General features: G+C 44.3%; 2 protein-coding genes across 6 annotated transcripts in view; both read right to left on the reverse strand.

Moving 5' to 3' along the window:
• actn3a (actinin alpha 3a) overlaps positions 1 to 16,268 on the reverse strand; it is a 23,047-nt gene extending 6,779 nt beyond the window's left edge. Inside the window, exons 1-10 of the mRNA XM_063203704.1 lie at positions 15,914 to 16,268; positions 7,245 to 7,359; positions 6,176 to 6,295; positions 5,231 to 5,317; positions 4,758 to 4,845; positions 3,803 to 3,881; positions 2,371 to 2,452; positions 1,993 to 2,078; positions 1,535 to 1,627; positions 308 to 538 (exon numbers count right to left, since the gene is read on the reverse strand). Of these exons, the coding sequence (XP_063059774.1) occupies positions 308 to 538; positions 1,535 to 1,627; positions 1,993 to 2,078; positions 2,371 to 2,452; positions 3,803 to 3,881; positions 4,758 to 4,845; positions 5,231 to 5,317; positions 6,176 to 6,295; positions 7,245 to 7,359; positions 15,914 to 16,051 (1,119 nt within the window). The 5' untranslated portion in view covers positions 16,052 to 16,268. The remainder of the gene's footprint in view (positions 1 to 307; positions 539 to 1,534; positions 1,628 to 1,992; positions 2,079 to 2,370; positions 2,453 to 3,802; positions 3,882 to 4,757; positions 4,846 to 5,230; positions 5,318 to 6,175; positions 6,296 to 7,244; positions 7,360 to 15,913) is intronic.
• A 622-nt stretch (positions 16,269 to 16,890) lies between these two features.
• Positions 16,891 to 26,366, reverse strand: rbm14a (RNA binding motif protein 14a). Of its 5 annotated transcripts, none has more exons than XR_010035535.1 (7): positions 26,182 to 26,353; positions 25,022 to 25,385; positions 24,272 to 24,573; positions 23,782 to 23,919; positions 23,137 to 23,630; positions 18,511 to 21,864; positions 16,891 to 18,381 (listed from the first exon to the last, which is right to left on the reverse strand). XR_010035535.1 is itself a non-coding variant. In XM_063203711.1 (7 exons), the coding sequence occupies exons 2-7, from the start codon at positions 25,362 to 25,364 to the stop codon at positions 20,397 to 20,399; spliced, it is 1,767 nt and encodes a 588-aa protein (XP_063059781.1). In that variant the 5' UTR covers positions 25,365 to 25,385; positions 26,182 to 26,353; the 3' UTR covers positions 16,891 to 20,396. The 5 variants fall into 5 exon arrangements, 3 of the variants coding, with proteins under 3 accessions (XP_063059781.1, XP_063059780.1, XP_063059779.1); XR_010035534.1 differs by having other exon boundaries at positions 16,891 to 18,419; XM_063203711.1 differs by having other exon boundaries at positions 16,891 to 20,427; positions 21,406 to 21,864.
• Positions 26,367 to 26,797: the final 431 nt, after the last annotated feature.

Below are 26,797 nucleotides of genomic sequence, written 5' to 3' on the forward strand. Positions count from 1 at the left end.
GCCTTGTAGCACTGTCCCATGGTACTGGATGTATTGTAATATATATGGAGAGTATATATGGAGGGTTTAACTTGAAGTGAACTTAAAGTGATATTCAGCTAGTTGGTGCTTGATTTGTGTGTATAACTCAAGTGACTATTACAACACTCTACAGAGCCAGTTGTACAGTATAGTGCAAAGGAGAGTATATGTAGAAGAGTAGGGATATTTATCATGAAGCAAATGAAGGTGCCTGGCCTCACATTTAAGTTGTAAAGTTACCAGTCACTATAAAAGCAGTGGATAGGTGATCATTCGTCGTCCTTACCGACACCATCTTGCCCTCGGAGGGCATGAAGGCGGGCCTGTTGCTGAGGCGCAGCTTGGTCTGCAGCGTGTTGAAGTTGATCTCCAGCTGGCACTTCTCCTGCACCTTGGGGGGCTTGTGCACGCGGCGGTAGTCGCGGAAGTCCTCCAGCTTGGTCTGCATGGCGTGCATGGTCTGCTCTGCCACGCGGTTCTCCAGCCAGGGGATGGTGCGCCGGATCCACTCCAGCAGCTACGGGGGAGAGAAGAGAGAAGCCAGGCCAGCAGAGAAGCAAAATTACACTTTAGTGCAGTGTACATTTGAATAACAACATTGAAACAACAGCAAACCAGGGGATGGGTAGGGATGGATAGATGGATGGATGGATAGATGGAAAGATGGAAAGATGGCTGGATGGATGGATGGATGGCTGGATGGATGAGTGGATGGATGGGTGGGTGGGTCGATGGATGGGTGGATGGATGGATGGATGGGTGGATGCAATAGTGCTCAAAGTGCAAAAAGTGTAGTGAGTTGTGTGTGGGAGGGGGCTATGAACTTTGGAGAGAAAATGTACTATGTGTGTTGGGCAATATAGGCCGTGTGTATGGTAAGAGTGTGTGTGTGTGTGTGGGGGGGGGGGTGTTATGAGTTGGGTGTGGGCTGTATGTGGTCTATGGTGGAGAGAGAGGGGGGAATAAGCATAGGAGGGGAGGAAGAAGCCAGGTCAGAAGGGACCCAAAGGGGCACTTTAGTGCAGTGTAATGCCAACGGTATAACAGTATTGGACAACAGCTAAAGGAGCATGGAGAAGAAGGTACAAATGGTACAAAAATGGGCTGTGCAGCAGATCCACTCCAGCAGCTATGGGGAGGAGAGATGGGAGTAAAGGCAAAGGGGAGGAGGAAGGGTGTGTATTGTATATTGTGTTGTTCAACTGCAAGAGGAGCATAGCTAAAATGGTATTGCACCAAAGGACACCGAAGGACTGTCATGGAATATCATGAGTATACTGTATGTGTTTCTCCTAATTTCTCACTTTGACTACATCGAGCAGACGCTTTATCCAAACCAAAGAAAACATCTGATTGTAAGTACATCTATTACAAGGACATACTGTATTTCAAGATCTCTGAAAGGAGATTAAGTGATGTTCATCCACACTCCCAAGCCTTAACCAACTATGATTGACACCGTAGAGGGCCAATGGGTGAGTTCATTTCAGTCTCACAAAAGCAGAAGTCTCACCTCACTGGCCAGCTTCTCATACTCCTCCATCAGCTTCTCGTTCTCCTGGTTGACAGCCAACACCTTGCAGATCCTGTTGGCTGCGGTCTCAGCCTGTCGCATACATACAAGACAAGAGAAGACGTCATTCAAACCCGGTTGGAAGAGTATTGTAGTTTTACCACTGCAAATCATGTAACTATAGAACTATATGATCCATATAACTATAAACTACAGAATACTACATGAAGAAATGGGTTAAATTATAGAATGATAAATCAATTACCAATTTGTCTTTTTCATTTGACGTCAGACACCTTTAATTCAACGCATTTGAAGCAGTAAAAGTTGCATCCAGTGGCATAGACATAAGTGTACATCCTGCTGTTTTCTATAAAGCTTCGCTTCAAAACTTGAACTTGTCTCGACATCACGGTGGAAAAGATTAATAGGGAGAAAAGTTTGAAATGTTTTCCGACCTGCTCAGCACCAGCGAAGGCGTGGTAGAAGCAGGACACGTAGGTCATGATGGCCTTCTCATCAGGCTTGGGTGTGTTCACAATATCTGATACAAGCCAAAAAAAGAACAATTATCACTTAAATAAAAATATCACTTTTTACATTCAGACTTCAGTTAGCATGATTAAGTGTGAAAGTGTGACGGTTAAGCAAAAAGTGTGACCATTTAATGCTATTTTTGCACAACACATCAATGCTGTTTGTATGTAATTATATCAGTTACTTGTTGGATTAAATCATATACATATATGTATACATAAATCAATGAGGTTTTAATAATTACAAATATTCAATTTGTTTCCAATGCAAATCCATGATTGTACTGATCTATACAATACCTTCAGCATCAAGCATTTTTGGAATATCCAGGAACTTCTCAGCAACCTCAAAAGCAGTGTTGAGGTTACCAATGGGGTCATCCTACAACCATAGAGATAAAAGAAGAACATTGGAAAGGCATGACAGAAGGAAAAAGACAAGCACAAAAATGACACACAATCACGGCAAATCCTGTGAGTAACATGACCTATGTATATCAGACAAAGACAGCACACTGAAGGACACAGCATCAACATTTTGGTTTTCTTTTATCGGAGTTGGACAGAAACTGTCCATGATGCATTATGTGATTGCAATAAACTTCCTCTGACAAGATGTGAGGGAATGTAAGGGAAAATGCAATAGACGTTTTTTTTTTTTCATTGGTAAAAAATACATTCACACTATGCATCATTTATGATTGTGTCAGAACAGTTTGATTCTTGATGTAAAGCCATCACTTTGGGAACCAATTGTTCTTTTGAAATTAAGTTACACTGCAAATATCAAACTTCATGCAAGTAGCTGTGACATTTTTAATTCTATAGCAATATTTTCCAGACATAGTCATCGTCAGACAACACCATCATATCAAGGCTAGAACTAATTTGGTTGTTCATCACCAGTGTGACTGCTCCCTCTGGAGGATGATCACAGTATTTTTTCACACCCTTCAATTAATCTAAGTGCTTGTTTAAAATTAACTGTAATGAAATGATCACATCATAAAGGTTTGCCTTGTGTATTATTAGACTGTCTAAATGGTCAAACGTGCAGAGAGTCTTTGTAAAAGCAATGAAGTTTTTTTTTAATCTCTTCACCTTTACATACACTGCCACTAAAATTACAAAAAATGGGCATTTTTTAATGACGGACTCTCTACTGTATGTAGACACCTACAAGTAGCTGAAATGGTCTGGAAAATACAGCAGACAATACGCAGTGAAAACGACCCTTTTTCTAAAACCAAATCACACTACAAGAGCACTGTGCTGTAGTACAAAAACAACAGCACTCCAACATCATCAGACAAATGTCTGCTGCCAATACAGTTGGCACCCCTTTCACAGAAAAAACACTAAAGCAATAGAGATGCATAAATATGCCCAACATCAGGATGTCCATGGGCATGCTCTGGTCTGGCACAGTAAAACAAATGTAGTGTTAATTCAACACTTTGAGTACTCTGGAACCAAATACACTTTAGAAGATGTTAAATCGACTCCTTAAATGTTGAATTAACATTGCAAAATGTACTGTGTGACATTTGTAACCATAACAGTGAATGTCAATGGGTGAGTGTCAGACATTTCAGGCTGGGGGGGTGAAATGAATGCAATGGGAGGACGCATGAAGGCCAGTGGGTGGGCGAGTGAGCGGGCAGGGCAGGGTAGGGCAGGTCAGGTAGGCGTGCAAGAGCAGGAGCAGGAGAGGGGGAAGAGGGGTGAGCACCTTGCGCAGTTTGGAGTAGTCAATGAGGTCAGGTCTGTGTCTGTGGATGAGGGCACACAGGGCCAGGCCATCCTTCCAGCTGAGACACAGACCAACGATAACAGAGGAGAGGAGAGGAGAGGAGAGGAGAGGAGGAGGGGTGAAGAGAGGTGAGGAGAGGAGAGAAGAGAGGAGGGGGAGTGGGTGAAGGGAGGGGTGCAGAGGTGGGTGGATTGGGGTTGGGATAGGAGGAAAGAGGGAAAAAAGAAGAAGAAAAAAAGAGGGGGATGAGCACGGGGTGGTGAAGAAACTATGATGATTGGCTCATGAGATAGCAAGAGAGAATGTCAGGTCAAAGCCCTTTAAACACAGCTGGACAGAGAGGCAGGAAAGCACATGTGAGGGTGTGTGCTGAACAGGTAAAGATAAGAAGGGCAAAGATGGATGTCAAGCAGCGATGGAGATCCCAGCTTCAGATAACATGTTGTGTAAATATGCACGTTAACCTATCCTGCGAGGAATTATCTCCTGCCTAGTGGTCAGAATGTGTATTTATCACAACAAGAGCTTAATTTGTATGTGTTAAATCACAGTATGAAATTTATTTGTGTTTTTCCACCGCCTATACCCTGAATATTGCAGGCATCATGGAACTCACCAGATCTATGCATTTTTTGGTGTTTTTTTTTACTTTGGCCTAACAGTGTAGTATATTTCACTCATTTTGCTAGCTGGCTGAAGGTGGCTACTATTTGTGCTCATGTGATCATGACAATAAGCTGGTTCAGGTAGGAATGATGTAATTACATATGTAGCAAATACTGCAATTAAATATATAGCAGGTAACTTTCTGAAGCAGGCATCTCCACCTCTGTGGAGAGTGAGCAGTTCTGCATAAAAGGTGGACAATGTTTCTTTCAGATGTGGAGACACAGATACAGATCTAGACAGATCAGTCAGACAGGCAGGCAGGCACCTGATGTGGAAGTTCTGCACATTGACATTTCTGTAGGGGGCAGTCTTTCTCTGACACCAAAGCAGCAGGCCCTCTTTGGCAGATGTTTCTGTGAGGGCAGACGGCAAGACAAAATAACTGTTCAATAGAAATAGATGGATCCGATAGATGTTACTACATGTAGATATATATTATTAAATAGGCAACATAAGGTGGCAGAAACTCTATCACTCTATGCAGATCTTCTTAAAAAGATTCAGATCTTCCTGAGACATTGGAAACCCATTTTTATATCAAGGGTTGGCAGTTCATAAAAAGCTTTTCAATAAATCCCATACTTATCATTACTGCATTAACCTAGTTTTATTGACGAGAAACAAAAATCATAAAGACCAATCCAATGCTAGAACTAAAGTAGTTTGTTGATAGTTGTTACATTACTGCAACTTTAACAACTACAATCCTTTTCTAACACAAAAGGTGAAGAGTTGTACCTTCAACAGAGATGTCCTGGATAGCGAAACGCAGAATGATGGTCCAGATCATACCCAGGGTCATCTTACAATTACCGTCCACAATCTCTGAAGACACACGGTGTAGGAGCAGAGTCAACACAAGTTACAGCTGGCCATTATGAGTCAAGAGGAAATAATTGAAGAGACAGACGGCTAACTCAAAAATACAGAGTGATGCCTTTCCCCAGTGCTGTGCTGTAGTCTACCAGACTGTCATCTATTATATGAATTCGTATTATGGTATCCCTTCAGAGCAGTTGTTAATATTGTTGTTGACGACATATTGTCAGCACAGGTACTCCACTTAACTGCTTAGAGGGAACTCTGACCCTTTTCCAATTGTGAACTCACTTTGGTTATTTTGTGGTTCCTTTCTGTATGTGTGATTCAAAAGCATCTTTTGAAAAATAATTGCATAAATGTTATCAGTAATAATCTACATGTGTCTATTACTATGTCACTTTGTACTTTGTTTTCTTTATAACACATGATTATCTCAAGGGTTCCTCAGTAAGTATTGGGAAGGGCATAGGCTTGATCAATTGGATTACATTGTCATTGTTGATAAATTAACGCTACCATATGTAGGTACTCCACTTAACTACTTACAGTTAATCAGCTATTTTCCCATTGTTAACTCATTCTCAATTAATAACCTCAAATTTCATCTTTCTCCTTGCTATGCCTTTTGCATATTGTATGGTTCTTTTCTGTTTGTGCAACTGAAAAGCATCTTTGGGACTATAATTTGATTACACAGTATTACAATTATCACTTAGTGATCTATTTTTATTAGCACTCATGCCTATGTAATGGGTGCCGCAGTGAGTATTTGGAAGATCTAGCCTTAGACTGACTGGTGATGTGATGTGTTGTGACACGTATTTCGCGTGACGATTGTGATTGGTAATGGTAATGTCTCACCCTCGGCACCAATGGACACCAGCTTGACACCCTTGCTGCAGATGAAGTCCAGGGCCTTGTTCACGTTGGCAATCTTGTGGAAGCGCATTTTGCCTTTGTCGGGCTTGGGGAGCCGCTCGCCTGTCAAAGTCAACACACAGACACACACACACACACACACACACACACAAATTACCAAACTAATGCACAGACGTGAGGAGTTTGCAAAGCACCACTGGTTTCATAATGAAGAGTATGCCATTTCAGTCATTCATTTTTGAAACTTATGCTGCCCATTCACAAATTTTCATTAATATTTAGCAAAGCATGAAATAACATTTACTGGTCTAACCAATGTATAGGAAGTTTTGCAGCCAAGGATGTCTATTACTGGAAATTCAAAATAGCAGACATGGAGAAGATCCACCTCTTCATGTGTAGAAAGAGTAATTTTCTCAGTGAAATAGTGAATAACTAAAAAAACAATGGTGGTGGTAAAAACGAATGAAAAAGAGAACTTTTGTGAATGGGCAACATTAATTCTGGAAATAAACTACTCAAAATATTACATACTCTGCCTTTAAGCTGTACAGTATACAATATAACTGACATGATTTGCTTAAAACTTTTGCTGTTGCTGTTCACTCATTTTAATGGGGTGCTGCTTCAAACTGTTCTCACATTACACAGTGTTGATCTGTTTGTGTCAACAGTGTCCTTTTCAAAAACAATTTTCTGTTGTCAGTCAGCGTCACACATGTCTACGTAAGCTACAATTTCTCGGTCAATGGCTCGATTATTGACTGACAACATTTGAAAAATGTCAACCTGGTTATACCCAGTGTATTACACTGGCGAACGGATTACTTTTAAAGGCCCATAACAGCACATAAAAATAGCACTCCTTTAAAATTAGCTGTTTCTATATATGTAAGTGGTGTGTGTGTATTGAGTGACAGATTCTCCGGAAGAGCAGAGCAGTGAGACGCTAGGCCGAAGCAGCACTGAAAGGCTTCAGTGGAAGACACTGACGTTTTTTCTGCACTTTCCAAGCCCCCTTTACTGTCCCCTTTCCCATTTTGCCTCTTACCTGAAATCACCTCCAGCAGAAGCATAAGTTTAAGGCCATTTCTGAAGTCCTCCTCAATGTTCTCGATCTGTGTGCCAGCTTTGCGCAGATGTGAGTTGCACCAGGCGGTGAAAGTCTGTGGAGAGCAAAGAGACAGAGAATAGTTATTCAGTTAGTTTCGTAACAGAGATTTGCAACTGAGGAGTTGGCTGTATGAGTGTGTTAGTTGATTCATCTATCCGTAAGACTGCATAAGCATGCTTGCCAGTGTCCCACTCCGCTTTCCAGAAGGCCTGCCTGCATCCCAATGGAATTAGACATCAGTAGTACCGACATGCCCCTGAGTCATACTCTTTTATCTAATGACGTTTTAATAGCTATTGTAATTCCAATCATCTCCATCTCAGCTCCAGGTTGCTCCCTTTGTGTCCCTCACCGAATGACGCATTAGGCTACATGTCTAGGCCCACAGCATTTACCATAACGTGTAAAGAAAAAATAAATCAAGTAAACGGTTATTTTGTCAGCCTGCGCTAAAGATGCCACCTTCTTGGTGAGTGCTCTCAGATATTCGTGTGACATGGCGAAAGGCTGAATGGACTCTAGCTCTAGCTTTGTTTTGTGTTGCAGGGGCCTGCCTCTGCACAGTGTACTGTGTGGCTGAGGAGCAGTGTGGGGTAAAACTGGGGCTCCTGTCTCAGTTTGAAACACATACGTCAGCGAGGTTAAGGGCCAGGAGCAGGAAATGTCACCTGACTGCCATGCATGTATGTATGGACGTATGGAGCCGTGTGTGGCAGTAGTGTGTGTGTGTGTGTGTGTGTGTGTGTGTGTGTGTGTGTGTAGGGGAGCCCTGGTGTGAGGGGGGAGTCATGGAGTCAAAGGGAGGGAGAGAGAGAGCAAGGGAGCCGTCGGCAGGCAGGCAGGCAGGCTCAGGGTGGGGGGCGAGCAGGAGAGCGAGCGAGAGAGCGAGTGCCCTAAAGAGCGTTCGCAGGCCGGCGCTCGGGGCCTGAAGAATGCCCAGGGGCCATGTAATTTGATGTAAGGGCTGTGGAAGAGGAGCCTCCTCAGCAGCAGGTGGCCACCCCTCAAATCACCTCCTACTGCCACAGATGCCCAATTTTAGACCATGCACTCCCCACACACACACACACACACACCCAACACAGAACCCCCACTGGCCCCTAGGAGGGAGATGGGTTGGAGGGGTAGACGGGCGGAGGAGAAAGGGGAGGTGGGGGGGCAGAGGAGGGCCACAGGGAGCAGAGAGCACTGGAGTCTATATCGGGTAGCCATGGGACACCAGCAGACAGCTGAGAGCATGGCATTCCTCAGGCTGCCACTCACAAACTTTGAGCCAGAGCAGAAAAGCTCACAGATCCAGCATATTAGGGGCATCCACTCATACAAGTAGAAGGCCTACTTATTAGAAGTAGAGGAAAACTATTGTTTACTATTAAGGTCTTTAATACATTTTTTTCTACCCTTTTCAATAACTATTTTACAAATTACAATTAAGTGTAAATAGTTGATATGTATTATGTATAGTGTCTACAGACAATAGTTAATATATATATATATATATATATTTCAACCATAATTCACAGTCCAGAGGACATATTTAAATGTATTTTTGTCAGTCACCAAGTTTAGGTATATTGTTCGCTGTAGAGTACAGACGTGGTATGCAAAAAATATTTGACCCAAATTCAATGTACTTAAGCAATAATAATAAAATGTGGTGGCAGAGTTTTGGTCAAGTTAACTCAAAAGTGAATCCTCAGACTTGATGTACAGTTTAATGTTGTTCAAAGGTTAAGTTGAAGGTGAAGATTGTGCACATCTCAGGAAAAGGTGCAGGACAAAGGCTGACTGCAGTTTTCGGCGTGAGGAGTCCTCACAGCCAAAATCCTTCTTGTTGTTCTGTGGAGAGTCTAGTGAGGACTGTTGAAGTTGAAACGCAGCCCAGCCATGAAAAAATAGAAGAGCAACAAGAGGGATTTTGGGTGTGCAGAAAACTGTGTTCAGTTAAGGCCACAAGGCCCTTCTATTAGGTGCGATAGGGTTCAATCAGAGTTCATTTGTCCCGGTTTATGACTAAACCACATTCTTGAAATCACCCTCCTGGGCATCGACCAAATAACCGTTATCATGTAGAGGTAAGTACTGTAACATTATAGACCACTACTACTATACAACTACTACTACAAAACAGAAGCGCAATCTTGTCAGGCATTAAGTCACTCTCTCTGATAAGGTGTTTGGAGTTCATTGGTGTGGCAAGTGCTTTAAGTGGTCCAGTAAGCTTACTCCAGTGGTACAGAGCCCTGCCACTTCTCAATTCTGGCAGTAATAGGACTTTACTGCAATACTGTAATAACTGTATTATAGTACTGTACTGCATTTCAACAGTTTTTTAAGGTGAGTGCCTGAGATTATTTTTGCCACTGGGTGTGGAAGTAAGAGGCAGAGCTGCACCTGTCCTAAGGGAGTTGGCACAAGTAAAGTTAGCATTAGCATGGAGCTGTAGGGGCCTGTGTAGGTGTGCATGCTAGCTGGGCTAGGGCATCACGGGCCAGTGGGGCACAGGGCCGAGGATCTGCCGGGATTAGCGCTCGGCCACAGGCACGCAGCGTGCCATCCCGGGAAGCTGACAGGGGGGACTGAGGGGTCAGCTGTCCCAGGCCCAGGCAGAGGGGCCCAGATATGTCCTCCTCATTACATTACATGATTTGGGTGAGGGGGCTCTCTTCAGATGACTTTGTACCTGGCCCGGCCAAAGCTGTAAGAGGCCCTGGTGCCATCAGTGGGTCAGCAGACTGAGGCCAGGTCCTCTCAGTTGTTGGTCAGCTGTTGTCAGCCTGCTCAGCCGTCGGACACCCCGGTGCTCAGCCAGTGCCAACCAATGCCACTGGCTGGGTGATTTGTGCATTGGGCATGGTGCATGTGTGAAATGGTGATCATGTCAGTGTGTAGATGTGTGTGTTTTTCAGACACTGGAACAATCCAGTGATGAGTTGGTCTGCATTATCATAGGTGCAGCTTAATTATTTGGCATTTCAGTGGCTTGGCTGAGGAAAAAAAAATAATGTTTTGAAGTGAAAAAACTATTCTGTACTAAACTGCAACATCTATATTTCGGGAACATGAATAATATTTTTAATGGGTATATATACACATTATTTACAACTCTTCCTTTTGAACCACATTTAATCACCTATGGTTCCTTTGCTAAAGCTCTTAACAACAAAACTGCCCCGTTATGTCACTATACTTAGGACGTGTTAATCTCTGGCCATTTCGAACTCCTTAATCAAGTCAACATAAACATTAAACATGTGCATGTTAGTGAGCTTGGCATGGTGCGCAAAAAGGAGCTCTTGTTGACAGATGTAGGAAACGTATCAATATCCCATCTAATCTTGTGTTATATCACATGAATGGCACAGATGAAATTGTATTTTACATAGGCCTCTTGCATGGACAATAAACTATTCACATCTAGAAGCATTCTGGTTGACCTCAGCAAATATTCCCAAATATTTGCTGCAGCTATTGTTGGACATTGATCCCCGCATTAGAATATTTTCTTGATGTAGTAAGATCATAAAGACACTATGAACAACAGGTGTCCCAGGGCTGCATGACTCATGAATAAGAGGTTATCAAAGAATCCCAGTCAGTCTACGAGAACACCTGTTTGCTCCCTTAAAATAACATGATTGAGTCACTTGATTGAGTCAGACATAATAAAGTTATAATGTGTTCAAGAAGACTGGGCTTGGGGAGGGTACATGTGCTACCCACTGTGTTAACAAGCTGTGCATCCAGACACCCTAGATTAGTGTCTTATCAGCGAGTGGCTGGGAACCCTCGGGGGCGTTGAGAAGGAGGCAGCTGAGAGGCTAGGTTGGTATTAGTCTATTTCATTTTCAAATACAAAGAGGGGCGTTGGAAGGCTTATGATGAGGTGAAGGGGTTGTTGGGAGGTTCATGATGAGGTCACGGGGGAGTTTGTCCAAAAAAAGGTTGAGAACCACTGGCCTAGGTGACAGTCTGTAGACCACCGACAAACATGACTTGCCACTGTTAAGCCCCTCCCCTTTTACATCTGGCACAGGAAAGCAGACTAATTGTCTTTGACCTGATTGGGTGACTGCCAGTGCTCTTTTTTTGGTCACTTTACAAATTAGCAACTCTGGTTACGTCGATGTGGGAGTCTAACTGTTGCTGTCGTTTATATTAATAACTTTCATGTCTTACATATGTTTCTTACGATAAGATCTTTATTTTATCACAGCTATTCAAAACCATTTTGTTATAGCTGGGAGGGAGGGAGGGAGGTGTTGATCACTTGGAACAACTACAAATGCCCCTGTTAGTATTTAGCAGAGCACACAGATTGCTATGTTACCCTGTTATTACATAGTTATAGAGCCCATATCTACAAAATTCTTAGCAAGGTCCCAGGCCTTGTATAAATGACCAACACTTGGGCAATAAAACTGATCGGTATGTAATCTTTTCAGCAGTCTTTCCTCAACATCCTACGAAGTCAACAGCGACTAAATAACTTACACTAATAGGCCAACTATCCAATATTAAATTTATAGTCATGAACAGACACACAACAGTTGACACACTTCGGTAAAGTCACCTGACAGTGTTAGGCCCTTATAATCAATAATGATGATCAATAAGACTTTCTTTTTCACAGTGTTTATGGGGAAAGAGCGAGCAAGAGAGAGCAGAGAGGTTCTAGGCCTCATTAAGAGGAGCCAAGCTCCGTGATTGATGAGTCTGAAGGACAAAATGTGTTAAACAGCCTGTGAGAATTTACAACACCTGCAACCGCCTTATTTTAAGGATAGGTGTCCAGTTTCAGGTCACCGGGAACAAGCCCTCCTCCTCCTCTGGTGGAATAGACCAGTGCTGTGTGGTGTGGTGTGTGGTGTGGTGACTGTCAAATCTCTACCAGACTTGCCACACAACAAAACAACAAGGACTTGGCACTATATCCCAGGAGGACTCATATCTGCACATTAACACGATTCCTTCCAATGAAACACACTGATCATGATTACTGAAGCTTACAGCACTTACTGTGTGGCTTGAGCGCGTCCAAAATAACTGCACATATTTCTTTCCAAGATGTGAAACTAAAAAGGGCAGCCAGATGGATTTACAAGTCGTTTTATTTAGCGCCTGTGCCCACGTTCAAAAGAGCATTACAATTTTATTTATTCACCAGCAAGTAAATAACCATCTGCCTACCTACTGTACAGGTTCAACTGAGGGACAAAATTAATGCCCTCATTTGTGATTTTTATCCCTTTTTAGGACATAAAATACCTGATTTGTTTAAAACAAAATGTTGTCACGAAGAACTATTGCCTTGAGGTACATTTGACCAATTAGACCATACTGTAGGTCTAGCTAGTAAAAAAAAGAATAATACCTGCACAGTGACCCATCTTGTAGCCGGTATCCCAACCACACCCCCACCCCAGCCTCCAGCACCCGCACATCCTTACGTTGGGTAGTATATAGAAGCTGCCCTAGAAGGACACCTCTTCTAGATATAGCAACTGCCATCTGATCATACTCATGACTTTCTCATATCCTCCGCCCCACCCCCAACCAACCAGCCCCACCACCACCACTCAATCCTATCCTATCCCACCCTACCCTATCCTGCCCTATCCGATCCTGCCCCAGCTCGGACCCTCTCAATTAACCACAGACAAGACCCCCACTGGGCTGTCTCTTCATGGGACATGGTCTATCTTCCATTCGCACACTCCCAGCATGCATAAAGGTGCTCTAGTAATGATTTATCAATCATAAGCATTCTATTGTTTTTTTTTCTTAACGGATGCCTTCATATAATAGGGCAGAACATCATGAGTTAATTTTAGGTACGAGAAATGGTTCCTTTACTGGAATAATATAAATATGTTATACACTAAAAAATATTTCTTCATGGAAGATTGAATATCTAAATTCTGTAACTGGGCATGGCGTTCACAGCCAGAGATATATTTCCGTTATTCTTGAAAAGGTGTGAATGGTTTTGATTCATGCAGATTACTACACAGATGTGTTCACACTTCCATGGCATTTGTCTCAATGTCTCATTCTGTGTAATCTTTCTGTTGAGGGTTTTCAGAAAACAATCCACCGGCATAACTGATGCAAGAGCGTAATTGGATCGAGAACTCTGCTATGCCTGGACTGCATTCAGATGGAGTCAGGGGTGTCCACATAACTTCCCCTCCCTCCCTCCACCACTGCAGGAGTCTGCCACGCTTTCAGTTGGAGATGACTACCTACCACATAACAACTTCACTTAGCTCATTACCGCTCTACATTCTTATTAGGCTTGTGTCCAGTGTCATGTTATCTGTGTCTGTTCTTCCTTAGTTGCTGCACAACCAATTGCTTCCATTATAAAAAACCATACACAATAGCAGGAATAACACAGATCCTTTCAATAGCTAACCTAACAACAAAAAACAATGCATTCTACCCACAAAACACATACTGCTCGGAACGATATTAGTTCAGAAGTGTATACATGTAAAAAGTGAGAGTGCTTGAGCAATTGCATCTGTGGATGCACTTAAATGATTTGGTGGGCATGAAAAGTGCTAGCTGTGTGGCTCCCAGCACTGGGGCAGGGCCAAATGTAGCCCAATGGCGGCAGCAGGCAGCCTTTCAAACAACTGCACACTGAGAAGTGAGAGAAGCCTCAAGTACAGGCACTGCACCAAGCCATCATTGCTGCAATCTCTCTCTGGCCCTCCAGCACAGCTCTGCCTCAGTGTCTCCAACTGTACTCAAACACAGGTGCACAATCACACCAACAAAAGGTTATTTCCAAGAAAAAGAGGATAATCTGCTAGCAGTGATGTGAAAGTGTCTCGCCATAATATAAAAGACATATCCGAGCCATGTTGGCATTGGCCAAATCTGTGTTATAGATGCTATCTGGATCACATATCCATGAGTAGTTCTACACACTAAAGAAAACACCCACTGCACCTTTAATACCATAATTAACAAGAGGTGAATCACAGGACAACTGCTGCTCCTTGCTGTTACAAATAGCCGACATATCAATACAAATAACCAAAACCAAAGCCAACTTTTGCATATTACAATACCCTTCAGGTTAACAGAACTCACTGAAACATTCGTAAGGGTGTCTTGTACATTTCTGCTTCCACTGGTAACGTCTTAGGTAAAACGACCCACCATCTATTTCTGACTACAAGCAATTTTAAGGGCAACACAGTACTCCGTTACATAATTTAGGCCTTCCCTCAACCACAGACAGAAAGGCTCAGGCTGTTGAGTCCATTACTCCCGACCAATGCCAGCGTACAGCATACACAAAATCTGTGAGCTCAACCATTCACTTTGGGTTGTAACAACATAATGGATTCACGTGAATCATTATGCCCACTTCAGGGCCGCAGGGAAAGAGCCTGATAATCACAGTTTATAATGACGTCGACTTCACAGATGTCACAAAACAAGGGGAATCGTCCTGTAAAAATCAAAATGTTAGTCCAGAGGGGAAAATAAATAACTGAATAGACCAATCAGCCTGAACTAAGGCCTACTTGTGCCTGAATGACAGCCCAGACTTTTGTCAGGTTAGTATTGGTCTACAACACATTTAAACTCCCATCATTCACAAAACAGAAATTAGTGTCTTTATTGTTTTGAGACAAACTGTGGAAATCTATTGGGGGCACAGGGACTGGAAATATGAAATCCCATCAATTGGAACCAGACTGACACACTGATCAAATGCATATGACAACTGATAACCATGTTAGATTTTCATATTGCATGCAAAACATGCATCAGCCTGTGCATTTACCCTAGGCTATGGGCCCAGGCTTTGGGAGCACCCTCTTGTGTCTGTGTGAATTTAGGTAGGTTAATTAGTTTAATTCTGGGGGAAAAGGGTGGGGCAAGAAATGTTGCAGGCCTGAAAAAATGGGTTATTGGGGCAGGATGGACTGGAATGAATATTTCTGGTATTTTTAGACAATTTATACAAGTCCAGTTCGGCTTCCCTTTCGGCCTTCTGTCACTCACCACCTGCTGCTGTCAGTTCCCTGACACATGCCACTGGTGTGTATTGCAGGTGTGAGAGTTGAAGGAACGACTGAACTTCAGTGCAGCAGACATTGGCATCATTATAGGCTACCGCACAAACTTTAATCACGTAATGACAGAATGTTGCACAAAGGTTGTGTTACCGTCTTCATCTTATCTTTAATACTTCCATGGGGAGTCAACTGTCATAATTTCCAATGCATGCTGAACGGAGGTGTCAACAGCACAGGGTAAAGAACATGGCGTCATGCCTTTGACTAAACTTTAAGCCCCTGAAGCCGAAATTATTGTCATGGATTTTTACATTTCATTACAAAGTGACCTAAATGCGTATCATGAAACCCGGTCTCACTTCTGTTTCATGCAAATGCAAATATCGTGTGCTTACAGGCTACACTGACACTTTATTGCACTCCTATGGCTTGACACCCGTGCGTATTCGAAGGCGCTCATGGAACTTCAGGAGTTTGTCGCCCGACTCCGGCACCTTGCAGCCGAGGCGAACAAACTTTCTTTATGGGTTAGGGTTAAGAAGTTGATTCATTTAAACGCTTTACCTTACGCTGTTGCTTCTCCCAAGCGGGGTCCAGCAATAAATCTCTGTCCCAGTCATCTTCCTGGGCCATGTACACCTCGCCCGTCGAACTCATGTACGTTTCTTGGTGGTAAGTCACTTGCGTCTCCATTTCCATCATTTTGGCTCCTCTGGCTTTGGGATGCTATCCCTCCAACAACCTTATCAAAATGCTTTGTGCCTGCAATTCAACATAAACTCCCTACGCCGCGAACTCTGAAGCCCGTGTGGGTATATTTTAGGCACCAACTCCGAAAACTTCCTTGAAGTTGCTGCTCCCACCGCCCGACGAACTGCTTGCCAGAGCTTCTACCCCTGGTCGAGAGACTACACGTGACGGCACCTCAATTTGTATGGCCGACTCATCGTGCGGTCACAGGTGACTCACTAAAAAGGCAATAGGCGGTATTACCATTACAGTAGAGCATTGAAGCGACGCTAACTTTCTCCTCAACGGCAGAACGACTTGCCGGAAAGTTAAGAGTTCTATCAACATTTAGCCTACATTTTGACTGAAACTGCATCAGTCATAACTTTCGCCCTGCGCCTTGCGCACAGAAGCCCACGTGTAAATTAGGCTACATAATGGTTTATCTGGCAATGTATCAGACCGTATTGCTACATTTTGTTTATTTTTTTAATAACTGGTCTACACACTGACAGAAGTAATGACCCAGGTGAAAACAGCCCATTACGACCCATTCTATTCAGTTTGATTCATCAATATTGTTTGACACACCGCATGCAAGCTATGGCACGAGGTTGAAATGACTAGGCAAGATTCTAATTGAAGATGGTGCGCTAGAGCTGCACAATCTGGCTGACTGAAGCCACGTAATGAATGACAAGCCATTAAAAGGTCAATTACCATAAGTTGGTAAAAAAAGGGGAAAAAAGAAAAAGAAATATAGACAAGGCAATGTAATTTTATACAAATGACAATCTGAGTCTGACAGCAACTTCTTTCTGTATTGTTTATTGAGTCTTACAAAGAACAAATATTACAAAGTGTTAAGGCTACCCAAAGCTTAAGAGGAGCCTATTTCACCAGAAATACACTGAAATACCCTTACATAAAAATGTTCATCAAAAGAGAAAGGGATAGGGAAAGTGAGCTGGACGCTTGAATATGTTGCCATCTTGCTCTTAACCGTACAAATTTTCACAACTGAGCCTTTCTCCAATAATTAAAAAAATGTGAAATTCATGTGTTCTTAATAATACACAAAATGTGAACTGATCCAACTCTACAGCTCAAACAGAACACAAGAGAAAGCAATAAAAAGAAGCCTCTCAATGGGGTCCATTGGACCAACTCACTTTTTGTCATTCATATCACGATGCCCCGTCATGAGACGGGTAGGGGAGCTGTGGTGCTAGTACTGCACACCGGATATGAGTGGATCCATTTACTTACTTTTATTTATATTCATTTACTTTTCTTGAAGCATTGTGATCATCACAGCATCTTACAATCTCCTGAAGAGTCAGGTTTGGGCGTGTGTTGCGTTGTGTTGGACACTGCTTTGGGACATAGAGGAGTGGGGCCTGGGCTTGTTGTAAGTGGGTACAGGGTTGGGAATCTGAAGTTTGGCTTAGGTTCAAAGGAATGAGAGAGGGTGGAATGATCTATGGTACAAGTGTGGTGTGGTATGGTGCGGTGTGGTGCGGTGAGGTGTTTTGTGGGCTGACGGTGCAAGGCCCTACCTGTTTTTTTCTCGTGTTTTTGCTGACCACCCCTTTGAGTCCATAGAGCCAGTGCGCTCCGTTTCAGTGTCACAGAGCGGCGGCAGCTGCTGCGTCTCACTTTTGAGTGCACGTCTGGTCGCTCACCTTACTGAAACACTTCAGAAAACACCAAATGCCACACAACAAATGCCAATGCAACAATTCCTGCATTTCCACATCTATATGTGCTCTCCATTGTCTTCCGTTCTTTAGGGTCGGTCTTAGCTAACAAGACAGCAACAACAACAACAGTGCTTGCATGAAGTGCTTGCAATTTCAGCCACTTACGGTAGAAGGTAATTCACACTACACCTGGGTACAAATGCCCAATTACAAAAGATAGATCGATTATAACTTGTATACAAATTTTAAAATGAGATCTCGCTTAACAATATTTGTTTTGTTGCTTGCTATTGTTGCAAGCCTTAAAAACCTTGCTCATGTCACGGTAGGATTAGACACTGTGCGTGTACAGTATATGCCTAATGGACACCAATAGGTATCGGAACCTTGACAGTCATCCAAGGTTGCCATGGTAAGCAATCCCACTAGGGTGGTGGGCGTGGTGGTAATTTTGTTTTTGTTTTTCTTGAGGCACAGCCGACTACATAGCTTGATGTATGTGTGGCGGGCTTACGCACCTCTCAGGGGGTCCTTGTGTGGTGGGAGGAAGGAAGTTTCTGTGGCAGTTTTGTCTTGGCCCTCCAGCCCTGTGGAACAGCTCTGCAAACATAAAGCGGGCTTGCCTCAGTAGGCATAGCCTTCCAACAGGAGGGAGTTTGGGATCAATAAGGGGGGGAGAGGGTATGTGGTCAGTGTGCAGGCGTGGTTTGGGGGGGCTGCGGGCTTTACCTTTTGGGTGGGTGGGGAGGAGATGTGCGTCCGTGCGCGCGCCACAGTGCGACTCTAATTTTCTTCCCCCCGGTCAGTTTCAACATGGGCGTCCATGGTGCTCGGCAGCCATTTTAGAGCTGTAGTTAGCGAAAAGGGAGAATGTGGCTGGAAGAGCAGTAAGAGTAACAGTCATGCACTACAGAATCAAGACATCACAGACACAGCCAGCGACATACAGCTTTCACGCGTGTGTGTAGGCCTGGTGCTGTGTGCATAAGTAACGTCACCGCCTATTCCCCGACCTCATCACAGACAAACCAAGACAAAAAGCAAGACACCCTACTTAAACTCCATACCCGATGTGTTCTGGTAATGTGTCTGCATTTAATGACAGGTTTCATGCATCGTTACAAGGGAAAAAATGCTCATATGCGACTGACTGGCTATGGGTTTGAGAAATATTTGTTATAGTAGAGCTGTCAAACCATACTTGTGGACCTTTGTCTTCTTTAGGATTCGTTTAATTAACCCATGCACCTTAAGTTGCAAATTTGTTGACTTATCGTAACGAGAGGTTTGCACTACCAAATAATGGGTACGGAGACAATAAGTGACTCTTTTAGATCATTTTTCACACTCATCAGACGCACATATCTATTAACACTAAGAAAGGGGATTTAAAAAGAAGGCTCGTCTCCGTCATTCGTCACAGCCAACCACACCCTCCATAAAACGTCTTGGATCTTTCTTTATAGTCTTCTAAGATTTTTCAGTTTGATGGGTTTCTCATATGGACAAGTGCCATTCCCGTCTGATGAGGTCCAAAAGAGAGATTGACCAAGTATGACTTGACAGTCTCTCTTTCCTACGAGAAGTGACAGAGGTCCCATCTAAAAAGACGGAAACCTGCCGTAGGTACAAATCCTACACTCACTGGACAAGTTCATCTAAAAGAGACTTGCCGTCAACCTATCTGTAGCGCATAGTTCTGGAAACAATAACCTTGCTCTTGATGTTTTATGGTAAAGTAAGAGGTTTTAATTATTTTAATAGTATGCCAGAGCTGGCTCAACATGCATGCCAATTGAGTAAGCACCTTGTTTATTCTAAAACACAAATCCCTGACATTTACAGTGTCTGCCTTGATGGGCTGAACACGGTTTATATTATCGAATATATTTGGGAGGCAACAAAAGCATTCATATGCATCTGAGATGACACTGTGCACATTTAAAGTGGTCAAATTGAAAGCGAAAATGAAAACAGGACATAAATGACAGTGGCAAGGCCTTCCAAACTCAGGAAGAATGGCATGGGAAATAAAATCATGAATTTCAAAACAACCTGCTCCTTTCAGACATTGATCAGGGTGTGGGTTTAAGGAAAATGAAACACAAAGCAAAAAAAAAGAAAACGAAATAAAATAAACAAAAACAAATAGGAATTCATTTCATTCTGCTCACCAACGATAACGCATTGACAGCTATGTTCTAAGCATTTAACCACTGACGCTACATCCCCTTCCATTTTACGTGTTGCAGAAGACAGCTAAGAGCGGGGGAAACGCTTATGTACACGGATCATGCCTGACCAAGTCAGACTGTCCGCACCCCCACAAGGCTTCAGATGTGTCCAAACAATCCCCTCTAGTGACACTTGCCCCCCACCTTTACAAACGGCCACAGAAAAATTAAAGGTTTTGGTTAAGTTTGTTGTGGAGGACTGTGCACACGTTAGAAGGGAATGTGCTAGGACTGAGGCTGAAGCTAAGGTCACGGTTTATGTGTAGGACACAGACGCTTCAGTGAATATGGCAGTAAGATTTTTTTTGAGCGTGTATGCGCTTGTGATGTGTACCGGTGTGCGTGTGTGTGTGTGTGTTTGTGTGTGTGTGTGTGTGTGGACTACCTCTCGCCCTGGAAGCCAGATCCAAACCTGGTAAAGGGTGAAAAAGAAACAAGCTGAGCTGTACATATATTTATATATAGTATGCAGTATTGTGTGGTCCTATCCTGGTAATAGACAAAGATGAGAGGGTTGTGGATGCCATTTCTACATAATCCCCGTCAGCAATCTCACTTCATTCACACCACTCACTTCTACATACATACATACACGCACGCACGCACGCACGCAGGTCCTTTAGGTCAGAAGAGATCACGCTAAAATAAAAGTAACATCAACCTTGGTACTCAAACTGAGAAATTAAAAAAGGTCTACACTGAGGAACAAAATCAGAACTCTAGAACACATTAAACAGGAGGCAGCGGAACTTTGTTGTTCCCCTGAGTCCACCCTTGACATCCGTTTGTTTGGCTGTGGAGGTGACAAAGGGCTAAGACAACCGTGTCACCGCAAGTTATTTAAGAAGGCACACATAAGGGAGATTTCTGACCGTTGCTTCTGGATATTACAAATCAAAAGTTATCATTTACACCAAATTCAGCTCTTAAGAGACTGAACTGAACCCATGAGACTGAATGTGCCTGTCGCTCCGAATAGAAAGCACTTCAAGAGTATTTTATCCACACGCCAACATTTTAGCTTGCTGAGGACTCTCTAAAGACTTTCAGGATGTCATTACCGATATTTCAACAACCTAAGCGATACATTACTGCTCTTTTTAATGGGACCAGTGACACGCATCCAGCACTTCCATTCCCTTCCCATGCACTCACTCACTCACTCACTCACTCACTCACTCACCCCCAGCTGTACTGTACTGTATGTGTGACTTATCGGTAAGGGGGTTCTGGAGTGTGCATGTAAGGGTTTTCAGGGCGGTGTTGGTGTTGTTGGTGCTGTGGGTGCTGATAAAGGTGTTGTTGTTGTTGTTGATGATGTTGGTGGTGGTGTTGGAGGAGGGGCTCCTTGTGTGAGGGTGGTGGTGGTGGTGGTGGAGGCGGCTCATACAAGCTTGGTGTGGCGGCGTGGGGACCGCCAGCTGCCATGTAGTGCGCCGGGGGGCCCTCCATCGGGTTCATCATGGGCGGCTGGGGCTGGTGGGGCTGCTGCTGCTGCTGCTGATGGTACTGGGGGGGCATCTGCTGCTGCTGCTGCTGCTGCTGCTGATGGTACTGGGGCATTTGCTGCTGCTGCTGCTGCTGCTGTTGTTGGTGGTGCTGATGGTGTTGGGGCATCGGCGGCGGCTGCTGCTGCTGCTGCTGCTGTTGTTGTTGGTGGTGGTGCTGGGGGGGCATGGGCATGGGCTGCTGCTGGTGCTGCTGCACAGGGGGCATGGCTGAGGCTGGCGGAGGGCCTGGGGGTGGAGGTGGTGGCGGCTGGTATGCGTACTGCTGGTACTGGTTGTACATCGCGTACTGCTGATACTGTTGGTACTGCTGGCACTGTTGATAGTACTCAGCATAGCATCTGGGGTGGAGACAAGAAAGGAAGAAAGGAAGAAAAGGGAAGGAATGGGGAAAAAACAAGAAAAAAAATAGATTGACAAGATTATTTTGGCATCAAGAGCTAGTTGCCGATTAAAGTTCTGCAGCTTTTCCGATTACAAGTATTACCTCTTTACTGTAACTCTTCTGGCCAATTTTATGTTTTTCTATACCTTTATTTCTGATAGGACAGTGGAGGAGAGACATGAAATTAGAGGGGAGAGAGAGAAGGGGAAAGATGGGCAAATGACCCGGGCCGGAATTGAAACCGCATCGCGGGCGTAGTAATCGAGTGCCCTGGAGATTCCCAGTTGGGCTTTTTTACCATTAGGCCACGTCAGGGCCTACAGGATTATATATTCATGCTTCTATTTTGCTTCTTTTCACAGTGACATGCAAGGAGAATCATCACTATTGGTTAAGCTCAGGACATCCTGCCAATCCCTCAACCCAGTGTGTGTGTGTGTGTGTGTATGTATGTGTGTGTGTGTTTGTGTGTGTGTGTGTGTGTGTGTGTGTGTGTGTGTGTGTATGTATGTGTCTTTCACTTCAGTTCAAGTGGGGCGTTTCCACTAGGCAGGTAGCACGCGTGTAGGAACGGCACAATAGTGGTTTGTTTTGACTAAGCCAGGGTTGGCTTGTGTTGGCTCAGTACCAAAGACTAAAAGGGTAGGAATTTTGGTGTGAAAATCGGCTTAGTGGAAACAAGTTTGTTTTTGCCATCAACCCAAATTGGAGTGTCGGCTCTTGTCAAAAATAATTGGCTGCTTTCCGTTTTCCTGTGCTCAAAAACTGCAACAGCTCAGCCTACAGCCACACCAACAACTTCCACATCTGGGGTGCATTTCTCAAAAGCGTAATTGTTAGCAGTTAGCAATTTGTATAGTTGCCAATGGGAAATTGCATTGCAACCAACAAAGTTTCTAACATAGTTAAAAACTAAGCTTTCGAGAGATGCACCCCTATTTTGAGAATTGAGATCTATTCATTTTTTTTCATGTAAAATAGGTAACCCTTAAATATACCTGTGTTAAAATAAACAAACAACTGTACAAGCTGGGGAAGCATTTCGTTTCTACTCAGTAGTTAGGCTACAAGTTGTCTATTTTTTGCCTACAGTTCTTTACTGAATTTGCATTCTCAAATGTTTGAGAATGTACCTGGTGTTCAAAAGCAATTCAGACAGAGGATCGTTAACTATCTTTGATTCAAGTGTGTGCGGCGTGTCACTACCATTGGCTGCAGACTGTGTTACCTAGTAATGGGATCCTCATCAACACACGGCGCTTCCTCTGGCCCCCCTGGTGGTGTGGGGAGCAGAGCCTTCCTTGGCCCACCCGCCGCCATTCCCCCCCTCTGTGCCTGCTGGGGAGGGGCGCCGCCGTAGGGCTTCGGAACAGGGTCGGGCAGGAGCGGAGTGTTCCGCCTCACGGGACTACGGCTCCGATCCCTCTCCCTCTCCCTCTCAGGGGGCCGACCGCCCAACGCCTGCTGTTCCGCCAGCACCTGCTGCCCCTGCTCGAAGAAGCGTGCGCGGGCCGCCTCAAAGATGGCCTGCGCCTGGGAATCGGACGGGTGGCCCATGGCGGCGTTGTTGAGGGCGGGGTTGGCACTGTAGGCCGGGTTGTTGTGCGCCGCCCCCGAGCCGGGAGTCTGGCCCACTGCCGGGTTCCTGCCGTTCCTACCATTATAATGGCCGTCAGGGCCATCGTTCTCCACCAGCACCTGGTTGGCCACTGAGCCGTACACCTAATAATGGCAATAATAATACACTCAATAATAATAATAATAATAATAATAACAATAATAACAATAATAATAATAATAATAATAATAATAATAATAACAACAAATCATAAACAGCAATAACAATAATAATGATTATTATTATTATATAAACCTGGCTAGCCAGTGCGCCGTAAATCGCCGCCGTCACCGGCTGCCCGTCCGTGGTCTGGGTGGTCAGGTTCTTGAGGGCCGTGAGGGTCGGGTCGAAGCTGGTGGTGTTGTAGAAGGAGTTGTGCACGCTCTGCTGCACCTGTAAAACACAGCATCATTATGACGCGCCTAGAGAGCTAGAAAGCTAGCTAACATAGCTTCCCTCCATAACTCCCAGGGCATACCAATACAAAACCTAATAATGGCCACTTCAGGGTATCCATTCCGGCGAGATAAGCTGACGTGACGTGGACGGCCGTTAGACCCTCAGGTTATAGTTTTTTTCTGAAAAATACTGTGCTGAAGCCCAGTGCCACAACCAATTAGGGGCACCATTACACAAATAATAATAATAATAATAAGATGACTGACGGAATCGTACGCAGCATTTCAAGTACGGAAGGACCTAACAATATGTAGCCTGGGGGTGATGTTAAAGCTGCCTTGCACACCTGTAGGGGGAGGCCCGCTGCAGCGGCGGCTGCTGCTGCCAGCACCGCAGCCTGGCTCTGGTGGTGCTCCTTGGAGGCCTTCCCCGCCGGGCAGTCGCCCGCGTAGTGGCCCAGCTTGCCACAGGTGACGCAGGGGATGGTACAGGTCACGGTCACGGGCTTGCTAGGCTGGATCTTGGAGAGCTCCACGGAGAGGGGCCGCCCCTTGAAGGTGGTGCCGTTCAGGGCCTCGATGGCGGTCTGCGCGTCCTCCTTGCGCTCCATGTGCACAAAGGCGTAGCCTGCAGACGACGACAGCCTGGCTGTTGGAGCAAGACAGAGACAGATACACACATGGTCCATTACATTAAGTTGAGGCGATAATACACAGGACAACCTTTGGAGTAACATTTGGGGAAACAATGCTGTAAAATGTTGTTTGGACTGCTAATCACCATAATATAAGAGAACTTCACCCATGTTGTCTACAGCATGGTAAACCACATTTAAATTACATTGGCAGGGCCGCTGACAGCTTTTGCTGAGCCCAGGACAAGAATCTGAAAGGGCCCCCGATTCAATACCTACAATGTAATGGAAACCCAATATTGGCCCCCTCTCTACCTAGGCCCGGGACAAATGACCCCTTTGTTCCGCACTGTCGGCTTCCCTGGACATTGGCTTCCCAATGGGCTAGCTTTGCAACTTGTTTGCTTAGCGCCTGTAAATAATGCCTGCCTGTTTTACCACTGTTGTCACACATTATCTTACCTTTGACTTTGTCACATTCTATCACTCTGCCAAAGGTCTGGAAGAGTTCGTGCAGGTCTTCCGCTGTGCACTGGGCGCTCAGGTTGCCCACAAACACCCGGGTTGAGTTCATGGGTCTCATGCGGGACTCCTCCACCACTAGGTTTCGACCTTTGAAATCTCGGCCGTTCAAATCGCGTATAGCGCGTTCTGTGTCTCCCTGCAGGTGCACAAAGGCAAACTGCCTCAGAAGACTACATCCTACAACTTGGCCATAAGGAGCAAACAATGTCATCAGGTCCTCTTGGGAGATGTCCAAGGAAAGGTTACCCACAAAGAGTTTCGCCGCGCCGTTCCTGTCCATGGCATCTAAGGCACAGCACACCTGCAGGGACAAAGGGAGCAAAAGTCGTGAGCAACACTTAAATAGCGTGCATTAGTACTGACTTCAACCGCAGTATGTGACCCACCTGACTGACCACCACTACAAGCCACGTCACACGTCACAAGTTTTTTCCCCCGCCTTCGCTAAAAAAGGTGTCTAGCTCGATGTTGACAAAATGGCAACAAAATACATGACCATGCTCAGCAAAGAAGCTGCACAACATATATATAAACGACAAAGTGCAACACCAGTCCATTCAGCATAACTTACAAAAGCACCGCGCAACATGGTTGATATATCCAACTAGTTACTTCGCTTGAGCGTCACACTGTATACTTAGCCAGCTAATGCTTAGCAGTTGCCAGCATTTTGTGCTTCATTAAGGTCTAATTCGTACAGAAGGTTCAATCCTCAAAATCCTACATAAACAGGAGCGTCACAAATACGTACACGTTGCTAATTGAGATGATGGAGAGTTCAAACACGCAATGTCCTAAAACGTGTCTCTGTTGCTAGGCGTGTTGCTACATACCTACAAGACAACACAAAGGGCCTATTTGGACCAGTTTGATTGTGGGAATTGATCTGAAAAGCTTTAATCAGAAAGGCTCCAATCAGGAGCCCGAAATGCAGCAAGGCCTCGTAGTCTTTGTTTTCAACTTGGAACAAACACTTGCTAGTTAACTAGTTGTTAGCTTATGTCTGCGCTAGGGAAGCTAGGACCGGAATTTCGGCGCGGCCTACCTGCTAATGTTAGCCGATGAGCTACATCACCAGTTTCTATGAAAAGACTTACAATGTAGAATTTGTCAACCACACTGCATTAGTCGACCACCCGTTCTCGGACGTCGTTCCCAATGTAAATGTATTCGGGAAACATCGAAAATACACTATATAGCAGCCTTTAATCTTACCCAAGGCGGCGAAGTACATACACCACCGACACGAGAATGTTGCTTGCTGCTTTAGCGCTGAAGTTCCATTTCCGGTGAAAAAAATTGACCGTAGTTCTTTGCTGTAGTAGCTCTACTGTCACCTATGGGCTCTCAAGTCTCACTCTTTGTGAGTGAGACACACTCATTTCGGTCCTTTCTCACACTCCACACTCACTCAAAAAAAGTAAAAAAATATATATATATTATTATTAATAATTAATAAATATAATACATTATATTATTATTGTTGTTCTGTATATCTCCTGTGCACTTTGTATTTGCTTGTGATGTTGGCTTGATTATGTCCTCTTTTGAAAGTCGCTTTGGTTATAAAGCGTCTGCCAAATGCAATGTAATGTAATGTAATATTAATAATAATAATAATACCCCTCACTCCCAGCACAGGTAAAAACTGGAGTAGGGCCTACCTCTTTTCGAATGATCTTTTTTTCAATATAATCTTCAGAAGTCAGGTCT

This window comes from Engraulis encrasicolus, chromosome 7, assembly GCF_034702125.1.
Source record: "Engraulis encrasicolus isolate BLACKSEA-1 chromosome 7, IST_EnEncr_1.0, whole genome shotgun sequence".
NCBI lineage: Eukaryota > Metazoa > Chordata > Actinopteri > Clupeiformes > Engraulidae > Engraulis > Engraulis encrasicolus.

What these genes read in the sequence shown, in the direction of transcription:
- rbm14a (XM_063203710.1), bottom strand. Translation starts at nt 25,364, where the DNA reads ATGGACAGGAACGGCGCGGCGAAACTCTTTGTGGGTAACCTTTCCTTG. An exon ending in AGAATGTGACAAAGTCAAAG is followed by an intron (nt 24,574 to 25,021) that starts GTAAGATAATGT and finishes TTGCTCCAACAG; the next exon opens with CCAGGCTGTCGTCGTCTGCA. An exon ending in ACGGCGCACTGGCTAGCCAG is followed by an intron (nt 23,631 to 23,781) that starts GTTTATATAATA and finishes TGCCATTATTAG; the next exon opens with GTGTACGGCTCAGTGGCCAA.